Source organism: Schistocerca serialis, chromosome 5 (genome assembly GCF_023864345.2).
Source record: "Schistocerca serialis cubense isolate TAMUIC-IGC-003099 chromosome 5, iqSchSeri2.2, whole genome shotgun sequence".
NCBI lineage: Eukaryota > Metazoa > Arthropoda > Insecta > Orthoptera > Acrididae > Schistocerca > Schistocerca serialis.
In genome coordinates, this window is record NC_064642.1 from 607,703,670 (window position 1) to 607,722,707 (window position 19,038).

The 19,038-nt window shown below is 44.1% G+C and overlaps 1 protein-coding gene and 1 non-coding gene across 2 annotated transcripts in view; both read right to left on the reverse strand.

Annotated features, from left to right (window-relative positions):
• LOC126480777 (protein cycle) overlaps positions 1-19,038 on the reverse strand; it is a 1,000,752-nt gene that overhangs the window by 318,837 nt on the left and 662,877 nt on the right. Inside the window, exon 3 of the mRNA XM_050104079.1 lies at positions 17,788-17,860. Coding sequence (XP_049960036.1) covers positions 17,788-17,813 — 26 coding nt within the window. The 5' untranslated portion in view covers positions 17,814-17,860. The remainder of the gene's footprint in view (positions 1-17,787; positions 17,861-19,038) is intronic.
• Positions 4,875-4,948, reverse strand: Trnat-ugu (transfer RNA threonine (anticodon UGU)). Its single transcript has one exon. It is a non-coding gene; the product is annotated as a tRNA-Thr (tRNA).

Below are 19,038 nucleotides of genomic sequence, written 5' to 3' on the forward strand. Positions count from 1 at the left end.
CCTGTCCCTCTCGCAAATGTAGCGGAGGGAAACCGACTGTCTGTATACTTCCGTAGCAGCCCTGATTCTTTTGTCTTCACGGTCCTTACGCGACATGTATGTTGGTTGCAGTAGGATCCCACTGCAACCTGTCTTACCTTCGTAAATAGTGTTTCGCGAAGAGAATGTTATCTTTACTTCATGAAATCCTTTTTCAATTCACGAAGCATCTCATCTGAGAGCGAACCTACCCGTAACAAATGTAGCAGCTCCCTTCTGAACTGCTTCGTTGTATTCATTTAATCAGACCTGGTAGAAATCCCAAACGATCGAGCAGTACTCAAGAATACGTAGCGCTGGTGTTCTAAACGCGGCCTTCTTTATATATGAGCTGCACTTGCTTAAAATTTTGCAAATATACCGAAGAAAACCATTCGCTTTACCTACTACCGCTCTTACGTGCTCGTTTCACTTTGTGTAGCTTTGCAACGTTAAGTCAAGCAGGTGCATTCAAAATACCGTTCCAGGAATTGTTGTCATGGAAAAATATTGCATGAAGTACGCAAGACTGCTACGGTATATTCCACGTTAAGAGACGATAAACATAGCATTTTACGAAATGCTGCACATAAGCGAAGTGACGTGGGCTACTGCTTTGTCACTTGCAGCGAGCTGTAGTAGTCGCAAGTGCCGGAGTGAAACACCTCCAGGCCTCGTAAGTCAATTCCCTGGGCTCACCATTTTCAGAGTTGTTTTTTGCAGCCAAATAGCGGTGGCTCAAGTAATTCGCATATTATAGCGTGCACTAGATTTAATAAAGACAGAGACACTGAAACATAATCACAGTTCGCTCGAGAGAGGAAGACAAAACTGTAATTACCGGCAAAAAAATTTCTCGAACGGGAAAAAGCTAGTGTGCACTAACATAAGATACGTATTTAAGAGGGGCACCACGCCCGTGGGACAGCTGTGGTCCTTGGCTGTACTCTGCGTGCCCCACGTTAGTGCAGGCTTCCTTCTTTTTGTTCGAGAAGCTTCCAGCGGCACCCACACTGTTGTCTTCCCCTGTGTATACTGTATATGATCACACATTGCTCTGGTCAAGGCCTCAATGACTTATGGTAAAATGTGAATATTCAATTATATCATCAAGCTAACAAATAAATAATACTCGTTTATGTATTCGCTACCGAAAAATTATTCTAATATGTATTACCTCGAGGGAGTGCTGAAAAGTAATGCCTCTGACATATCTCAAAACTCTTAAAGCATTCAGCTTTATTAATATTCTACATCTTTATTCCTTCTACATTTTTATTCTTCATGTTTACAGATTTATTTTGAAAATAGTTACCCTGGCGACGAAAATGTTTCTCCTAATGAGACACCAGTTTGTTGATACCGTCACGGAACCAAAACCTCAACTCCGCTTGCTCCGCTTCATCACTATCAAAGTAGTCCTCAGAGGTGTTCTTTAAGTTTTGTAAACAGATGAAAATCGGACGGGGACAGGTAGGGAATGTGTGGAGGGTGATCGATGACAGTCAACACAAGGCGCCGAATTGTTACAGACGTCACAGCGCTTTTATGTGGTGTGGCATTGTCATGGTGAGGGAGTTCTAATGTGTGCATGAACTCTCCGAATTCAGAACTCGATTACAGCACGCTGTTTCTCACGTATTGATTATGCATGCGTTACGCACTGCCTTGCTACACGCTAGTATTCCGAGACCTTTAGCGGCAGAGCGTTGCAACTTGCATCAGCAAAGCGGGAAAGTCGACCGGGTAGTATGCATGATATTGAGAACAGTGTACAAAATTAGGAGGCATTACATTTCGCCACGCCCTCGTATGTTACTACCACATAAGCGTTATTTATATTCTTACGAAATACCGAACGCACATTGGAATTAGTTTCTATTCCATGCATGTACTTCCCAAACCAACAATAATTCGTGAAAAGAAAAAACAACTGTATTTTTGACAGATAGAGTTACGAAAGACTACCAGATACTCGTTAAGAATATTACCGCTGCAATACTTTTGTGACATCGTAGCAGTCGTAGCTGTGAGATTGGGAAAAAACGACAGGGTTTACAGCTCGGTGGAGCGGTATCGAGGTGGCACTAGTCAGACACATTAAGATGTAGAGTCACTGACACACAGAGGCTAGTCAAAAGAGTAAGGTTAAATGGCAGTCCTTATGGTACTCGGGGCCTATGAAAATAATTTCTAGCCGCAAGTTTAGCCACCAGAAGGACTGTCAGTGGTTTCGATGGGCACCGGTGACTGTCATGCCCCCGAAGAAATAGGGCTGCAGTGCGACACAATTGACAACCTGGCATGGCTGCCGCTTCTGGAAGTGTGCATAAAGATGGGATGTACACTCACAAGCAGTTATTGGTTTGGAATGATCTACGTGGTTTGATAAGAAATACATGCTGAATAACGTGTTGGCCCACCTTTAGAACGCAATGCGTCAGCGATTATGCCTACCATGGATTCGACTAGATCTTGGTAGGTTCCCAGACACAGGGGGCACCAGTGTCAAAGCAAGAGGTCACGAAGCCCGCATAAACTATGGATCTGTGGTTCTTGGGTGCGGAGCCGGAGAAGTGTTCTATGATTTTCAGTTCAGGCTAATTTGGTAGTCCCAATACCAAACAAATATAGCACGATTATGGCCTTTCAACACGGTCAGCAAACATGCTGGAAGATGTCAAAGGCGTTGGGGCGGACATCAAAGGAATTCTGGTGGTTCGCAGTAGCGTTCCCACAAGCGACAGCTATCTAGTGCCTTCGTTTACTTCCATAGGTCTGACGGAAACCCAAATGATCGTTCCCCCCACAGTATAATACCTCTCCACCGGCGGGGTTTCTTTAGCGTGGTTTCGGGCAGCCTTTCTCCATTATGACAGCGTATCCCCAAACGACCATCGACCCGGTGTAAGGAGAACCGTGATTTATCCGGCCAGGTAACTTGTTTCCATTGATCCGCGGTCCAATAATGTTGGTCCCGTGCCCACTTCAGTCGTAATTGACAGCGTAGTTGGGTCGACATAGAAACACGTATGTGTTATCTGCTGCTGAGCCCCATGTTTAACAATGTGCGCTGAGCGATATGCTCTGAAACATGCATGCACCAGCATTGTATGACGTCAGGTCTGCCATAAATCACAACGTATGCTACTTGACACAGCAGCAATCCTCCAACCCTTCCTTCCCCTCTCCCAGTTCTGTGATGAGGCATGGAGCTTGAACGAATCCATTTCCGCATCGCTGTCTAGCAATAATACCAAGTGTGGCTCGTAACCGGTTGTCATTGTCACTGCTGGAGGGTGATTTGTTGCACTGTGGCACAGCTACCTGTTATTAGAACCATCGCTAGTCATCAGTATAATCGTTCAACAGGCAGCGCTCCGTTGCTCTTCAACGATTCAGATGAGCTATCTCCATGCGCGCTCAAGCTACCATTTGCCGACTGCCAGCGAGGGACGCCTACGAGGCAGGCATCCCGGCAGACGCCGCGCAGCCGGCAGCGCGTGGCTGGATTAACCTCGTGTGTGCGGTCGGGGCAGACCGGCAATTAATTATCTCTATGGCTGCTGCCGCAACTAGCGCGGGCTGCGAGCCGCCGAATCCAAAACTGTGTTCCTTTTCGCACTCAACTCTATTTACGACAGTTCGGCAAGTACGCGTGGTTGCACAGGACTAACTTCCCACCTCCTGCACGGAACACACGCGTAGTCTTAGGCTACGGGCACACATTCGTGATTTTCATATAGCGCGAAGCCCTGGGAAATTCAGTCATGTGATTCGGAGTAAGTTACGACAACATTTACTGTGTGCAGTTAGCACCAACTAATCTGACAGAAAAGAATCGCAGCACCGAGGAATTGTGTGACATACACGAAGGTTCGTAGGCGTGTTTCTACGCCTGAAAGCTGATGTGTATTCAGATTTTGTGTCAGTCGAATAAGAGTCGTGCTAGTAGCACCATTATAAGATGCAAATAAGTTTCGCATTAAATACACGCTGGAGCGCTGTGAGCGATAGTTACCTTTGAAATTGAATGTGCTGAGTTGACGTAACGCAAGAATACCATTAAGACGACAAAGACGCCATTACCCACAGCTCACTGAGTTCGAATGAGATCCTGTAATAGGGCTACGAGAAGCTGGATATTCCTTCCACGAAATTTCTGAAAGACTTGGCAGGAATTTAATCACTGTACATGATTGCTGGCAACGCTGGTCACGAGAAGGTACGGTCGCAAGAAGACCGGACTACATGGCACTACCGAGAGGAAAGACCATCGTGTTCAGCGTACGCCTCTGGCGCATCGTACTGCATCTGTAGCAGCAGTTTGAGGAGCAGTTGGCACCACTGTGACCAAACGAACTGTTACAAATCGGTTACTTTAAGGGTAGCTCCGTACCAGACGCCCTGTAGCGTACATCCAACTGACCCAAACCATCGGCATTTCCGGCTTCAGAGGTGTCAGGCGAGTAATCGATGGAAGGTAGGTTGGAGTAATGCTGTATTTCCTGACGAAAGGTGGTTCTCCCTCGGTGCCAGTGATGGGCGTGTAATGGTTAGAAGGAGACTAGTTGAAAGCCTGCAACCACCTCGTCTACGTGCTAGACACTCTGGGTCTACATCTGGAGTTACGGCCTGGGTGCGATGCCGTCTGATAGCAGGAGCACTGTCGTCATTGTGTCACGCACCCTGAATGAAGATTTGTATATATATACGAATACAGTAACTTGTTCTCGAAAGAACAGTTACTGTTGATGACCGTGCAGCTTTTCCCTGGAATAAATGATGACTAACTGAAAACCTCAGCTGCCGACAGGTATTGTTGGTATACCTCGATGTGGACAGCTGAAAATGTGTGCCCCGACCGGGACTCGAACCCGGGATCTCCTGCTTACATGGCAGACGCTCTAACCATCTGAGCCACCGAGGACACACATGAATAGCGCGACTGCAGGGTCTTATCCCTTGCACGCTTCCCGTGAGACTCACATTCCCAACTGTCCACAATTCTATATATGTATTGTACCTTATAGAGCGCCATGTAAGCAGGGAAAAAAATCTAAAGGTCCCTGGTTCGATCCCGGGTTTCGGCATGCGTTCTTTTTGAAGCTGACGCCAATGGAATTGCTCTGCTTTTGTATAAAAAAATAAAAATAAAAAAAGATGGTTAGAGCGTCTGCCATGTAAGCAGGCGATCCCGGGTTCGAGTCCCGGTCGGCGCACACATTTTCAGCTGTCCACATCGAGGTATACCAACAATACCTGTCGGCAGCTGAGGTCTTCCGTTAGTCATCATTTATTCCAGGGAAAAGCTGCACGGTCATCAACAGCAACTGTTCTTTCGAGAACAAGTTACTGTCTTCGTATATATAGTTAAAAGCTACCCAGCCATTGACCTTCGTCTGTGCGAATGCGCACAGGTTGCCCAAACTCTTACGGTAATCGCCAAAGCGTGCGCGAGTAATGAGTGGTTGGGCAAATGTCTATAAGGTACAATACATATATAGAATTGTGGACAGTTGGGAATGTGAGTCTCACGGGAAGCGTGCAAGGGATAAGTCCCTGCAGTCGCGCTATTCATCTGTGTCCTCGGTGGCTCAGATGGTTAGAGAGTCTGCCATGTAAGCAGGAGATCCCGGGTTCGAGTCCCGGTCGGGGCACACATTTTCAGCTGTCCACATCGAGGTATACCAACAATACCTGTCGGCAGAAGATTTGCACGTCGATGTGGTGATTAGACTTGTTGCTCAGCCATTCATGAACAGCACTTCAGGGTAGGCTTGCAACAGGATAACACTCGCCCATATATCGCTGTTGAAACCCAACATGCCTTATAGAGTGCTGACACGTCCCTTAGCCTGCTCGATTGCCAGGTCTGTCTCCAGTCGAGCAAACATGGGACATCAACGGATGACAACTCCAGTGTCATCCACAGGCAGCATTACTCGTCCCTGTATTGACCGATTAAGTGTAACGGGTATGGAACTCCATCCCACAAACTGGCATCCGGCGCCTGAACAACACAACTGGTCGGTTGGTTGTTTGATTTGGTGTAGGGGACCAAACAGCGAGGACATCAGTCCCATCGAATTAGGGAAGGGTGGGGAAGGAAATGGGCCGTGCCCTTTCAAAGGAACCATCCAGGCATTTACCTGAAGCGATTTGGGGAGATCACGGAAACCCTAAATCGGTATGGCCAGACGCCTCCCCAGTGCGAGTCCAGTTTGATAATCACTGGCACCACGTTCGGTTACAACACAATGCGTGCATGTTAACATGCTTACTCTCGACATTCTGGCGATTACACCAGTTATTAATGTAACACCATTTCACATTTGCGCTCATATTAACCTGTGATCTTGCAATGTTAATAACTTAAATATGTTACCTAGACTAATGTATTCCCGAAATTTCATTATTCTACAGTAATTAGTTTTTGGTGCTGCGATTTTTTTCCCGTTAGTGTATGACCGGAATATCAATAAATAAGAATGTGGTCCTCGACTTATGTAATGTGATCTGCGACAGTTGTCCACTGTCGTCGGCAGCGACGGCTCAAAAGATATCAAGCAGTAGATCAACAAACGGCAAGTTTGTTCTCCTGCATAACAAACTGAGCTCCAGATAAGTATTTTGAATAGCACAGGATGTCTGTCAACTTATTTGAATTGTTTTAGAATGTGATCAGACACAGAATTCCTAGAATTTTTTTTTAATCACCATGAGGGAATGCTTCATTGGAAAAGAAAAACTCACAGCAACTGTAATGTATGTTTTATTTGTTCGTATATTTTGCCAGAGTGAATGGTTGTTAAAGAACAATAATTAAAAATAGTTTTCACCCATGCAAATTTATATTCGTTCAATTTACATTCAGAAATTAAAAAGTGAAAGTAAAGAGTATTTACTAGTTACTACACTGCGACCATTACACTGTGATACACTACTTTCATTGGAGTATAATTGTTGTAAAGAAGGTTGCCGAAATGCTAAGGAAATGCCACCTACTTCTGAGTATCTTCAACTTTTGTAGCCCTGTCTTCCTCAATGAATAAAACACAATTTTAGTGCCATATGCATTTCGCCTTTATTTTCTGCAAGGCATCATCAGCGGCCTGGAATATGTACATATGTTAGCTATTTAATTTACATTTTTGTCACTGTGCCTATAGGTTATAAACAGTACTGGTGGTTGGTATTTCCTATTAAGTAGTAATGTTTTGAACTGTACTTACAGGTTGCGTGGACAATTTCTTACATATTACGCTCCTGTTGCATTTTTGGTGTTATTCTTCTTCTCAGGAATGCCAATTTGCGGTTTTTTCCCACATTCCACAGCACTATGAACTGAACGCTTGTTTCAATGCAATGTTTTGATTTCTGTTGCCGACTGTCAAATGTTTTTGCCAAAGATCGAATGTTATTGCCAAACTTTCGAGTGTAATTATTGAAGTATCTGTGATCTGTTCGTGTATGCATTTGTGTGTGCGTTTGTGTATGTGTATGTCTATATATATATATATATATATGTGTGTGTGTGTGTGTGTGTGTGTGTGCGTGTGTGTGTTTTGGTATGATATAATTTTTTTGTGCTGTGTGTGTGTGTGTGTGTGTGTGTGTGTGTGTTATGGTGTGATATTTTTTTTATGCCACACCAAAATACACAAACACATAAGCAGAGGCAAAAAAAAAACCACACCATACCACACACACACACTCAAACGCACACACAAATGCATACACGAACAGATCACAGATACTTCAATAATTACACTCGAAAGTTTGGCAATAACATTCGATCTTTGGCAAAAACATTTGACAGTCGGCAACAGAAACCAAAACATTGCATTGAAACAAGCGTTCAGTTCATAGTGCTGTGGAATGTGGGGAAGAAACCGCAAATTGGCATTCCTAAGAAGAAGAACAACAACACCAAAAATGCAACAGGAGCGTAATATGTAAGAAATTGTCCACGCAACCTGTAAGTACAGTTCAAAACATTACTACTTAATAGGGAATACCAACCACCAGAACTGTTTATAACCTATAGGCACAGTGGCAAAAATGTAAATTAAATAGCTAACATAAGTACATATTCCAGGCCACTGATGATGCCTTGAAAAAAATAAAGGCGAAACGCGTATGGCACTAAAATTGTGTTTTATTCAGTTGCTGTCAGACGGTCCATAAGTAAAAATTATCAATATACCGTAATACTTCTGAGTAGGTTACGAAGTAGTTTGTGTTATGAAAGACAACAAAAGCTAATATCCCACAAAAAACATGACATAAGTAAAAAAATCTTTAACTCTAGGCTGTCAATATGTCGGTGTTATGCAGAAATTGCATCTGACATATTGTTTAACAAATGGAGGATTTTCTATCGTCCAGGTGATGTTAAGGTGAAAGTGGCCGATATTAGGCATGGCTAACGGAGTGGCATGGTAGGCGATCTGGCGTGTGGCGTGGAACAAGGCTGCACCTGGCTTGCAGCTTCAGCTGGTACACACACAGTCTGGTGGTGCACCACCCGCCGGACACTACACGTAAATGAGTGCATATCTCGTCACTGCCACATGAATGCAGTGGGCTCCAGCCATGTCTGTGCTACTTCCAGCTTACAAACGTTTGTGCTTTGGTTGAGTGACTGTGTCTACATCCAGAAGAATGACTTAAGATCACTGTAGTGCTGAATACTGCAATAGGAACGATCGAGATTGCAAATAAAATAACAAGTACAGTAATTGAAATTCATTTAATTAATTTGTGGAAGAGAAAGAAGATATAAAGCTAAACAGAAGTATGTGACGCAATATTGTATAAAACAGCTCTGCAAATATTTTTATTGTTTGTTTTTTGATGTAATATCAGATTCTTGTGGTATGTTACTAAATACATATGTTGTTCTGCCAACAAATGGCTCTGAGCACTATGGGACTCAACTGCTGTGGTCATTAGTCCCCTAGAACTTAGAACTACTTAAACCTAACTAACCTAAGGACATCACACACATCCATGCCCGAGGCAGGATTCGAACCTGCGACCGTAGCAGCCGCACGGTTCCGGGCTGCGCGCCTAGAACCGCGAGACCACCGCGGCCGGCGTTCTGCCAACACAATGGTCCACTGTCGCTGCAATAAACAACCAAATTAAGAAGGCAGCATGCGCAAATTTCGAAAGCGAAGAAAAGTTTTTTTTTTAATTATATATTCACTGCTAACTAGAGAATGTCATCTCTTAAGAATGCAGGATATGACAACCTGTCCCACATTGTTAGTGACAACAAGATCCGACACCCTGAACAAGTTTTTGCAATCCAGCACTTACAACGTAACGTACTGAATCGCACTGTGCAGACTGATGAATGTCACTTCTCCTCAGAATTACCTCCCAACCTATAACTCCATCGTCCATAAAAATACAAACGCACTACTCTGTTACTGCTACTGCGAATAGGATATGGAAAGTAATCAGTATTCGAAAACATATTTCTTATCCGAAAATTAGTTAATGAAAACATATTTCAAAGTTCAGTTGAATAAAAATGTAAAAGTTACAACCAGTACTATAGTGGCCACAAGGTCAGAAGTCTGTACAGGACAGTCCGTTTCAGGAACGTTATTGTCCACAAACCATTAGCTTACATATGCTGCTTCATGACAAAGTGCATTGATATGCTGAATATGCTGATACAATCATCGTATTCGACGTGTTCCTCTTCTGTACACAGTACAGAATACTGTGAAATGAGTTGACGTCCTAACGAATTCAGCGTTTTCTTAACCACTAACGACCATAAACTCCTCCAAGAGCCCCCCCCCCCTCAACCTATAACAATCTCCTCACTATTTCACTATTGGCCTTACAGATCACGGCAGGTAACGTTCCCCAGGCATTTGGCAAACCCAAACCGTTCTAACGGTTTGCCACAGAGTATAGCGTGACTCGGCACTCCTAATCACGCGTTTCCAGTAATCCACAGTCCAGCAGCATCGCTCTTTTGACCACTTTACGCGTTGCTTAACATTGACTGCAGCAAAGTGTGGCTTTTGAGCAGCTGCTCGGCCACTGTACCCCATTGTTTTTAACTCTTTACGCAGACTAATTGTGTTAAATGGACTGCTGGTAGCACACTGGAGTCACGACTTATTTCTTCCGTTGATTTCATGAGGTTTATTACAACCATCCTCCGAAATGCCCATCAGTACATGAGGCCTGCCTGACCTTGGGCTGGCTACGGTTGTTCCTTCGCGTTTCCAGTTCACAATCACATCACCAACAGTCGATTTGGGTAACTTTAGAAGGTTGAAATGTCTATGACGGATTTGTTACTCGCGTGACGTCCACTGACTAGTCCGCGTTCGAAATCACTGAGCTCTCTCGACTGACCCATTCTGCTGTTACTGCTTCCTACTGACAACACAGTGCTCCCTGCCTCCTTTTATAATGGCGGGTCCGCCTCTCGTGGTATCTGGTGGTTGATTCAGAATTACATAGGGGTGTCCGGTTACTTCTGATCAGGTAGTGAGCTTAACGCCCTTGTAACCTCGCGTTACGTGCCTAATTCGCAGTGGAAATGGAAATGAGCGTTTGGCGTCATTGGCCAGGAGGCCCCTTGCGGGGCAGGTCCAGCCGCCTCGGTGCAGGTCTTATTACATTCGACGCCACATTGGGCGACCTGCGTGCCGGATGGGGATGAAATGATGACGAAGACAAGACAACACCCAGTCCTTGAGCGGAGAAAATCTCCGACCCAGCCCGGAATCGAACCCGGGCCCGTAGGAGGGCAATCCGTCACGCTGACCACTCAGCTATCGGGGCGCACAATTCGCAGTAATGCAGTGCGTTCTCGCGACGTGCCAGTGTTGGTGATTATCTTGTGACGCAATAAGCAGCACTGGAAAAGGAAAACAGTTTCTCTAAATGCGAACATTTTAGATTAGTACTTGAATAATAATAACAAAACCATCAGCTGTATTTGAATCCATCGTCGTTTATTCTATTTAAAACATGCTACCAGTTTCGACCCCAAATGGCGTCATCTTCAGACCCCAAGCGTAAAGTGCCATCCACGTACAATGAAAAGAATCGTACGCAGCGGGCCAAAATTATCTGGATTCCGTACCTTCCGTGACAATAACAAGCCCAACATGGTCACAGACTGCATGCGATTTTGGTCAATGCACACGAAAAAGGTTGTGGATGGCAGATTACACTTGGGACCTGAATGTGACATCATTTGGTGTCGAAACCGGTAGCACGTTTTAAACAGAATAAATAACGTTGGATTCAAATACAGCCGATAGTTTTGTTATCGCTATTCAAGTACCTCGTCTCCGGCTGCAGCCGCGCAGTGTAGCCTCGCGGTCTGAGGCATCTTGTCACGGTCCCAGCGGCTCCCCACGTCAGGGGTTCGAGTCCTCCCTCGGGCATGGGTGTGTGTGTGTGTGTGTGTGTGTGTGTGTGTGTGTGTGTGTGTGTGTGTGTTGTCCTTGGGGTAAGTTAGTTTAAGTTAGATTGTGTAGTGCGTAATCTTAGGGACCGATGACCTCAGTTTGGTCCCATAAGACCTTACGACAAATTTCCAATTTTTTTTTTCCGGCTGCAGTCCCACTTGCCTTGATGGATTACCAAGTATTTTAGGTTAAGCTTGACCGTGTCCATTGTGAATGTCAAAGGAAAATACATACTACAACAATCATTTACATCTGCTGCTATTCCCACTACGTGTTTCAGAGGATTACACATTTCTGTCAGGTGAATTTACAGGGTGTCTCATTCAAACCTCCCTGATTTCAAGGGCCCAGGAGAGTGAAACCACAGTAGATGTGACAATGAAAAATGCAACACATTGTAGAGCATCTCAAAGAATTTATATTGCCGTATCAGAAGTGCCAAGTATCGTCGCCAGAGTGCAGCATCGTCGCATGAAGTGAAAATGGGGACTCCATAGCAGCGCGCGCAAGCAGTAGTGCGGTTTTCAGAAACAAAATCGCCGATTACTGTGTAAAGATATAATCTTCGTGTGTATGAATGTCATCCACCTGATGTGAAAACAATTAAGGAATGGTATAGGAAGTTTCTGGCAACAGGAAGTGTTCTGAAACATTCTGGCGGTGCACGTTACGGAGTTTCAGAAGAGACAGTGGAGGACATGAGACAAACGTTTCTCAAAAGCCCTCGTAAGTCAATATGTGAAGCATCTAGACAACTAGATGTACCTCGATCAACACTGAATCGTGTAGTTCACCAGCGTCTTCGTATGTGTGCTTACAAAGTGCAAAGTCCGCAACATCTGACGCCGAACGACAAACCACGCCGACATCAATTTGCTGCGGATATGCTGCAACGTATTGATATGAATGCCAGCTTCCTGGAAAGATGTTTATTCTCAGATGAGGCAACCTATCATCTATCAGGAAGGGTTAATAGGCACAATATTCGGATTTGGGGTTCGCAAAATCCGCACGTTGTCATTGAACATGTTCCTGATAGCCCTAAACTAAACGTTTGGTGCGGGCTAATGCACGACAGGATTGTTGGACCGTTCTTCTTTGCACAACAAACAGTGAATGGGTCAGTGTATCTGGACATGTTGGAGCAGTTTGTGTACCCTCAGATACAAGACTTGCAACCCAACATCATTTTTCAAGACGGAGCTCCGCCGAATTGCCAATGGCTGTTCGGAAGTTCCTGGATAGGAAATTTCCAAATCGTTGGATCAGACGCGGAGGACCCATTGCCTGGCCACCACATTCACCCGACATTACGCCGCTTGATTTCTTCATGTGGGGATTCGTGAAGGACCCCGTGTATGCGACCAAAGTGGACGATATTCCTACGTTGCGACGTCGTATAACTAATGCGATTGGTACAACAACAGAGGAAATGTTACCAAGAACTTGGCTAGAGATTGAATATAGACTCGATATTCTTCGTGCTACAAATGGTTCACATGTAAAGGTGTACTGATGATAAATAAATAAATTCTTTGAGATTGCAATCTGGTGCATTTTTCATTGTATCTACTGTGGTATTTTTTTCTGGGTCTTTGAAATCAGGGAGGTTTGAGTGGGACATCCTGTATATCAACTAATAAGGCGAGGTCGATTTGTGTGCTCGACTTTCGTAGGCATCCTGTGGCATTATCTGCTGCTGTAACAAGTTCCAATTGTATTTGCGTCACATTCACTCTCTATAAGCTGAAATAACGTTGCTTGGACGGGGTGATCTGCTTCACTTATTGACAAATAGAAATTGCCATACTTTAGTTTTTTTAGGGAAAAGTTACGAGGTTGAAAAAAGGAACTGCTTCAGATTTTTCTTAAAAACAACAATACTAGATGAGACCTCGTGTTGCGATTACGGTGAGATGACAGGTACTCCATCTCTAATGCGAGTTGCTGAGGGGCATGCGCGATGAGAAGCCCACGAGATGGTGTTCGGCTGCCACGTAATTTGCCAGGTGGAAAACACGCTACCAGGCCGTAAGAGCCGGAGTGGAGGTACCATCAGAAGATCAGTTCCGTCAGATATTTTAGGAAGCGGCAGAAAGTGTGACGTGCGCGATGTTTGCCCGCGCAGCACGAGAGGAGCTAGCAGAGCGTGCGAAGTGGGTAGCGACGATCAAGGCGTAGGTCGCAATGTCGCGATCAAAGCTTTTGTGCCTGTGCGCGGAGTATTTCCGCCGCACTGCACGAAACAATCCTCAGGATAAGGCGGTATATTTTCATCACAATCCAGGAAACAAGACTTAGGGTAAGGAACACGAGTATCATGGCGCTTTATGACTTATATTAAGTTTCGAGCAGAGCTGGCCGCTGAGGCCGAGCGGCTCTAGGCGCTTCAGTTTGCAACCGCGCTGCTGCTACGGTCGCAGGTTCGAATCCTGCCTCGGGCATGGATGTGTGTGATGTCCTTAGGTTAGTTAGGTTTAAGTAGTTCTAAGTTCTAGGGGAGTGATGACCTCAGATGTTAAGTCCCATAGTGCTTAGAGCCATATGAACCATTTCGAACAGAATACTTATGTAATGTGTATCCTATTCTTCCGTTGTTCATGTTGTGGTCCTCAGTCCGAAAACTTTTGTTGCAGCTCTCCACTTTAATCTACCCTCCGCGAGCCACTTGATGTCTCCATAACTGCTGCAAATTATCTCCGCTTGTACCTAGTCACAGTATAATTTTTGTCACGGTTAGCTCTTGCAAGGGTCTGGGGCAACGCCGAAGTATCAGACTGGAGGTGAACAAAAATATGCAAACACCAAAAACACAACATATTACCACGCCTCATACGATGTAGGAAATCCGATGTCATTCAAAACAGCTTCCAGCCGTCTCGGCATGGCTAAATACAGTTCCTCTGTGGATTTCAAGAGAATCTTATACCTTACTTCCTGCAGAATAGTGGCAACTTCAGGTAACGGTGATGAAGGCAGATGGACATCATGGAGGTAGATGGAGATCTCGCACCCTTATCTCCAAAATATACCACGAAGACTGAAAAAATTCAGATCTGGTGATTGTGATGGATAGGAGAGATACGACAATTAGTCCTCGTGCTCACGGAACTAGTCCTGAACGATGCGAGTTGTGTCAGTAGGGGTCCCTTCGTCTTAGAACACAGCTTCACTACTGAGGAACAAAAATATTGTATCATGGGATGAACCTGATCTGCCAAAATAATCACATAATCCTCGGCAGTAGTGCCATCTTGGAGTGACTGTGGGGCCCACGGAATACAACGGTAAGGCTGCCCATTTCATCGCCGAACTCCCATCATGTTTCACTCTTGGGACGTAAACTCCTCTAGATGTTGGAAACTGTGAAACAAGACCAAACGGTTTACTGTTAACTAGAGAACCTCGTCCTTTAAGAGCGCGAGGTATCACATGGTCCATGGTCCATGTTTTATGGCTTTGGCAACACGCTGTAGTGTTAAGGTTATTTGCATAACTCATGAATAGCTTTGGAATTCCACCTCGCCCTCCAATTTCCCCCTTATGGAGCTCACTTTGTGTTGTTTTGATGCTGACAAGGTTCTCTAATGTGACATTCACTTCTGCATTAACTTTTACAACGTCGTCCTCTTCAAGGACGGTCTGTTATGATCATTCAACACACGCTTTCTTCCGCGTTGTGACTTAGCGGGTGTTTTTTTCCGAGTTGTCCTGTATACGGTTTAAATCTTCGATGTGGTGTCTCTTGGAACACCAAACATTACGGCATCCATGGTTACGAAAGCACTCGCCATATGAACACCAACAATTTGCTCATGCTCCAGTTCACTTAGCTCCGAGATAATACCCTCACGACTACACAGAACACTGTTCTGGTAACGACTGATACTTGCAACGTATTGAGGACATTCCACAGGTGCCGTTCGTGCCCAAATAAAATGACGCAACTTGTGGGATTGCGTAGCATCTGCATTTACTCTCAAGCATGTATTTCGCTCGACGTTTCCCCTGCATCTCTCATCACCTATTTATCTGCTTCTTCAGCCCTGTGTGTTCCCTTTCTCCTCCACCACTTGTGGTTTTCACCTTTCGTCAATTCAGTATCTCCTATATATTTTTATAGTACTTTCTTCAAGTTTTCTTCCCTTACAAAGCCTATCTATATATTCCTTCCACCTTTCAACCTTCCCTTGGTTGTTTAGTACTGGCTTGTCACCTGAACTCTCGATATTCACATAGCTGCTTCTATTGTCTCCATTGGTCTCTTTAATTTTTCTGTAGGCGGCGTCTATTCTATAGTCATTCCTGCTGTGCCCTTTTGCACTTCATGTCTATACCTTTTCAGCCCTGTGTGTTCCCTTTCTCCTCCACCACTTGTGGTTTTCACCTTTCGTCAATTCAGTATCTCCTATATATTCCGAGGACTTCGACCAAGCGTTTTTTGCCTCTGCGGCATTCACTACAGCATCTCTCAAGTCTTGTCTATGATGATGCTTTCACTAAACTGTTAAGGGGAGGTTTACTACCTTTTGGTTCAAAATATCGATTTTTTTAAATTGCATTTTTGGATCCATAAAAGTGTTCGGAATCTTCCATGAAACGGTTTTTCCGAATACGGAACGGAAATGTTTGTTATTCGCGGTTGAACAAAAAAAATGCACCTACCTGAAATCGGCCTTTTTCACGCACCAGTTATTTTCTTTCGGAGGACGAGTTATTGTACCGGTGCTTGGGAGGAAACACACAAAATTCAAATGAAAGTTTGAACGCGTGTGTTTGGAAGTTAGCCCCCAAGCATTTGCATTCTGATGCGAAGACTGTAGCGATAGCGTCTTTCCTGGCAGTGAGCAGCTTCAACGAAGGGTATTCAGCAATTCTGAAGACCATGACAACGATGGACGTCACCCTGGGACTCTATTCGACACAGTTCGCCAAGCATTCGGATGATCACCGGATTCAAGCGGCAGAAAACCGCTAGTCACCGGCCGTACGACCAGCTCTGGAGCTGCGCAGGATGGCCCAGATCTAGCAGAACGCCTCGGAAGGAAGGACTAGTTTATGGATACGGAATAGCAGATTGAATGTACGTTGCATAATATTGCATTTATATGTAGTCAAAACTTCAAACGCGTTTTTCTCTAAATTACTTTCTTTTTATCGAGCGGTGTGGTAGGTAACTTCAAATTTTCTGAACCGATTGGCATGATTCTTTGTTTCCGACGAAGCTAACTAAATTGTGTAGGAGTTGTACCACTTTTATTCCGATTCATCAACTATAAATATTTTTACTTGGCCGACGAAGTCGAAAAATAGATGAAAAAACCCTATTTTTCTTCAAATGGAAACCATTTTGTTTCATATGGTCCAAGTAACTTAAGCGACGTACAAGTCCTAAAAAATCTTATATACTTTGCTAACGTCAACTCAATTTTGATCTCAGCCGAGCCGTTTGACCTGTGACATACTGCTCGTGGAGGTCTACATCGAAATTTTGTTTCGTCCTGACGGCACTTCCGCCTTTGCTCTTCGACATTTCCGGTCTAAAAAATTTCAGTTTGTAGAGAAAATATCAATAAACATTTTGACCAAATTTGACATTGATATCTGTAACACATCCCGAGAAAAAAATTCTCAAAGAACATGCTTTTTTCGGGCCAAACATAGTAAACCTCCCCTTAATGTGGGGTATATAAAACTAATTTTCCATACGGTAATGTTTACATTGGAACTACCAATAGAAGTGTCAATACACCGCTGAAGGAACGTAAAAGTCTTTGCTTACTAGCGAAAGTAGAAAAATCAGCTGCGGGAGAGCATGCTCTTCAATCAGGAAATGAGTCAAGTTTTCCAATCCAAAATTTTGTCTACAATGACGAATTACTATCCACGACTACACAGAGAAGCCGTCGAAATATACAAACATTGGGATAATTTACTGGAAAAGAAGAAGCCATAATGGACAGAAGCTCTGCAGAATCCATAAATAAGTTTTACCTTTGACGAATGACAGCTTGAGAGTTAACTTTTACCTCTGTCGAGGATTATCCCTACCAATCATGTTTACACTTGTGCCACGCCCCATTTTCTGAGTATTTATGTCTCTCTTAGACATCCGAACCGCCAGTCGGCATGACAGAGGAACAACGGACACCTATGTAGATGTCCAGCGCAGCCGTGTACGTAGTAGCGTTAGAAACGGTAGGTTTCATGGACCACGACCATACAGCTCGGAATATTTACTATCAGCTAAGACATGAAGAAGGTGTCGTGAAAGCTTTCACTGCGTGATATCGTTAATGAGAGAGCTGCTCACCTGAAGGAAGAAGGCTTGGAGCGCATGACGCGTCGGCACGCACGACCGTGACGTCATCTGGCCGCCTCCCCGCCTGCAACACAAAACACACCAGCACCGTCATTCCGCATATCCTAATCACAGACAAAAAACGCAAATCGTGATTCACGTCATGCAACACTAGCCATATGAGGATACTGGTTAAGCAATGCGGGAATCCGTACTTTCACTAAAAAGTAAAGGATAAGAATGGTTTACGAAAGTGTCTTTAGCGCTTTATTAAACAAAAACAGTCTTTGATTTTATTAGCATGTACACGTGACGAAATAAGTAAAGCAGAAATATAGATAATTTCTTGCCCGGGGCAAATACACTAATTTCAATACTGTTTCAACCATCATCAGACTAACAAGACAAATTTTAAAAATCAGAAGAGAAATTATGTATATATAGTAAAAGAAAGTGATGTCATACGACAAGGCACATGCCATGGTTCAATATCACCACCACGGAAACCACAACGTCAGTGGATACAAGACGCAACTAAATTTCCTTTGAGGACAGTGTGACGTGCCTTCCCTCCTTCTTCACTCGCCGGAAGGAGATGCGACTCGTAACGATGTTCGTCCCCGTCGGTGTGACGTAGAACAGCACCTGTACCTCTCGTAAGAACACAACTCCTCGCGTGGTTTAGAAATATTCTGTTATCTGTCCGCAACAGTCTTCTCAGTTCGTGCGAACTGGTAAACTGCAATCTTTTTTTTTTTATTTTTTTTTTATTTTTATGCCCGGTTAGTTCTGTGATGAAATAAAATCTTGATTCTTGATTTCATCATTACGGTCGTTTTTCACATCGTACTTAGCGAGGATGAAATTTTTCTGCCCACGATTCCGTTGCTATACCGTTGCTACGTCCAGTTATTAACAACGGTCCGACGTAACTCCAGAGATAACGTATGTTGGAGTAAATGTTTTTTTCTTTTTTTAATACGCCGTAATACTGGTTTAAACTAATCACTCTTCACTGTTCATTATTCATGTATTCACTTAGTCACTTAAAAAGTTTAAAGAGTTAGGCGACACGTAACATTTCCCTTTTGACTCAGATTTTATTGTTCTTTCTGTAATTAATTGTTTGGCCCTACAACACACGCACGCCGATATGTCATTCAAGATTAACTTCCGTTCAGTTCTTTAATCGTGACGCTGACGACAACTTTTGACTAATCGACGTACATGCCTTTCTTCGTGTCTTCGTTTTATTGTGTCTTA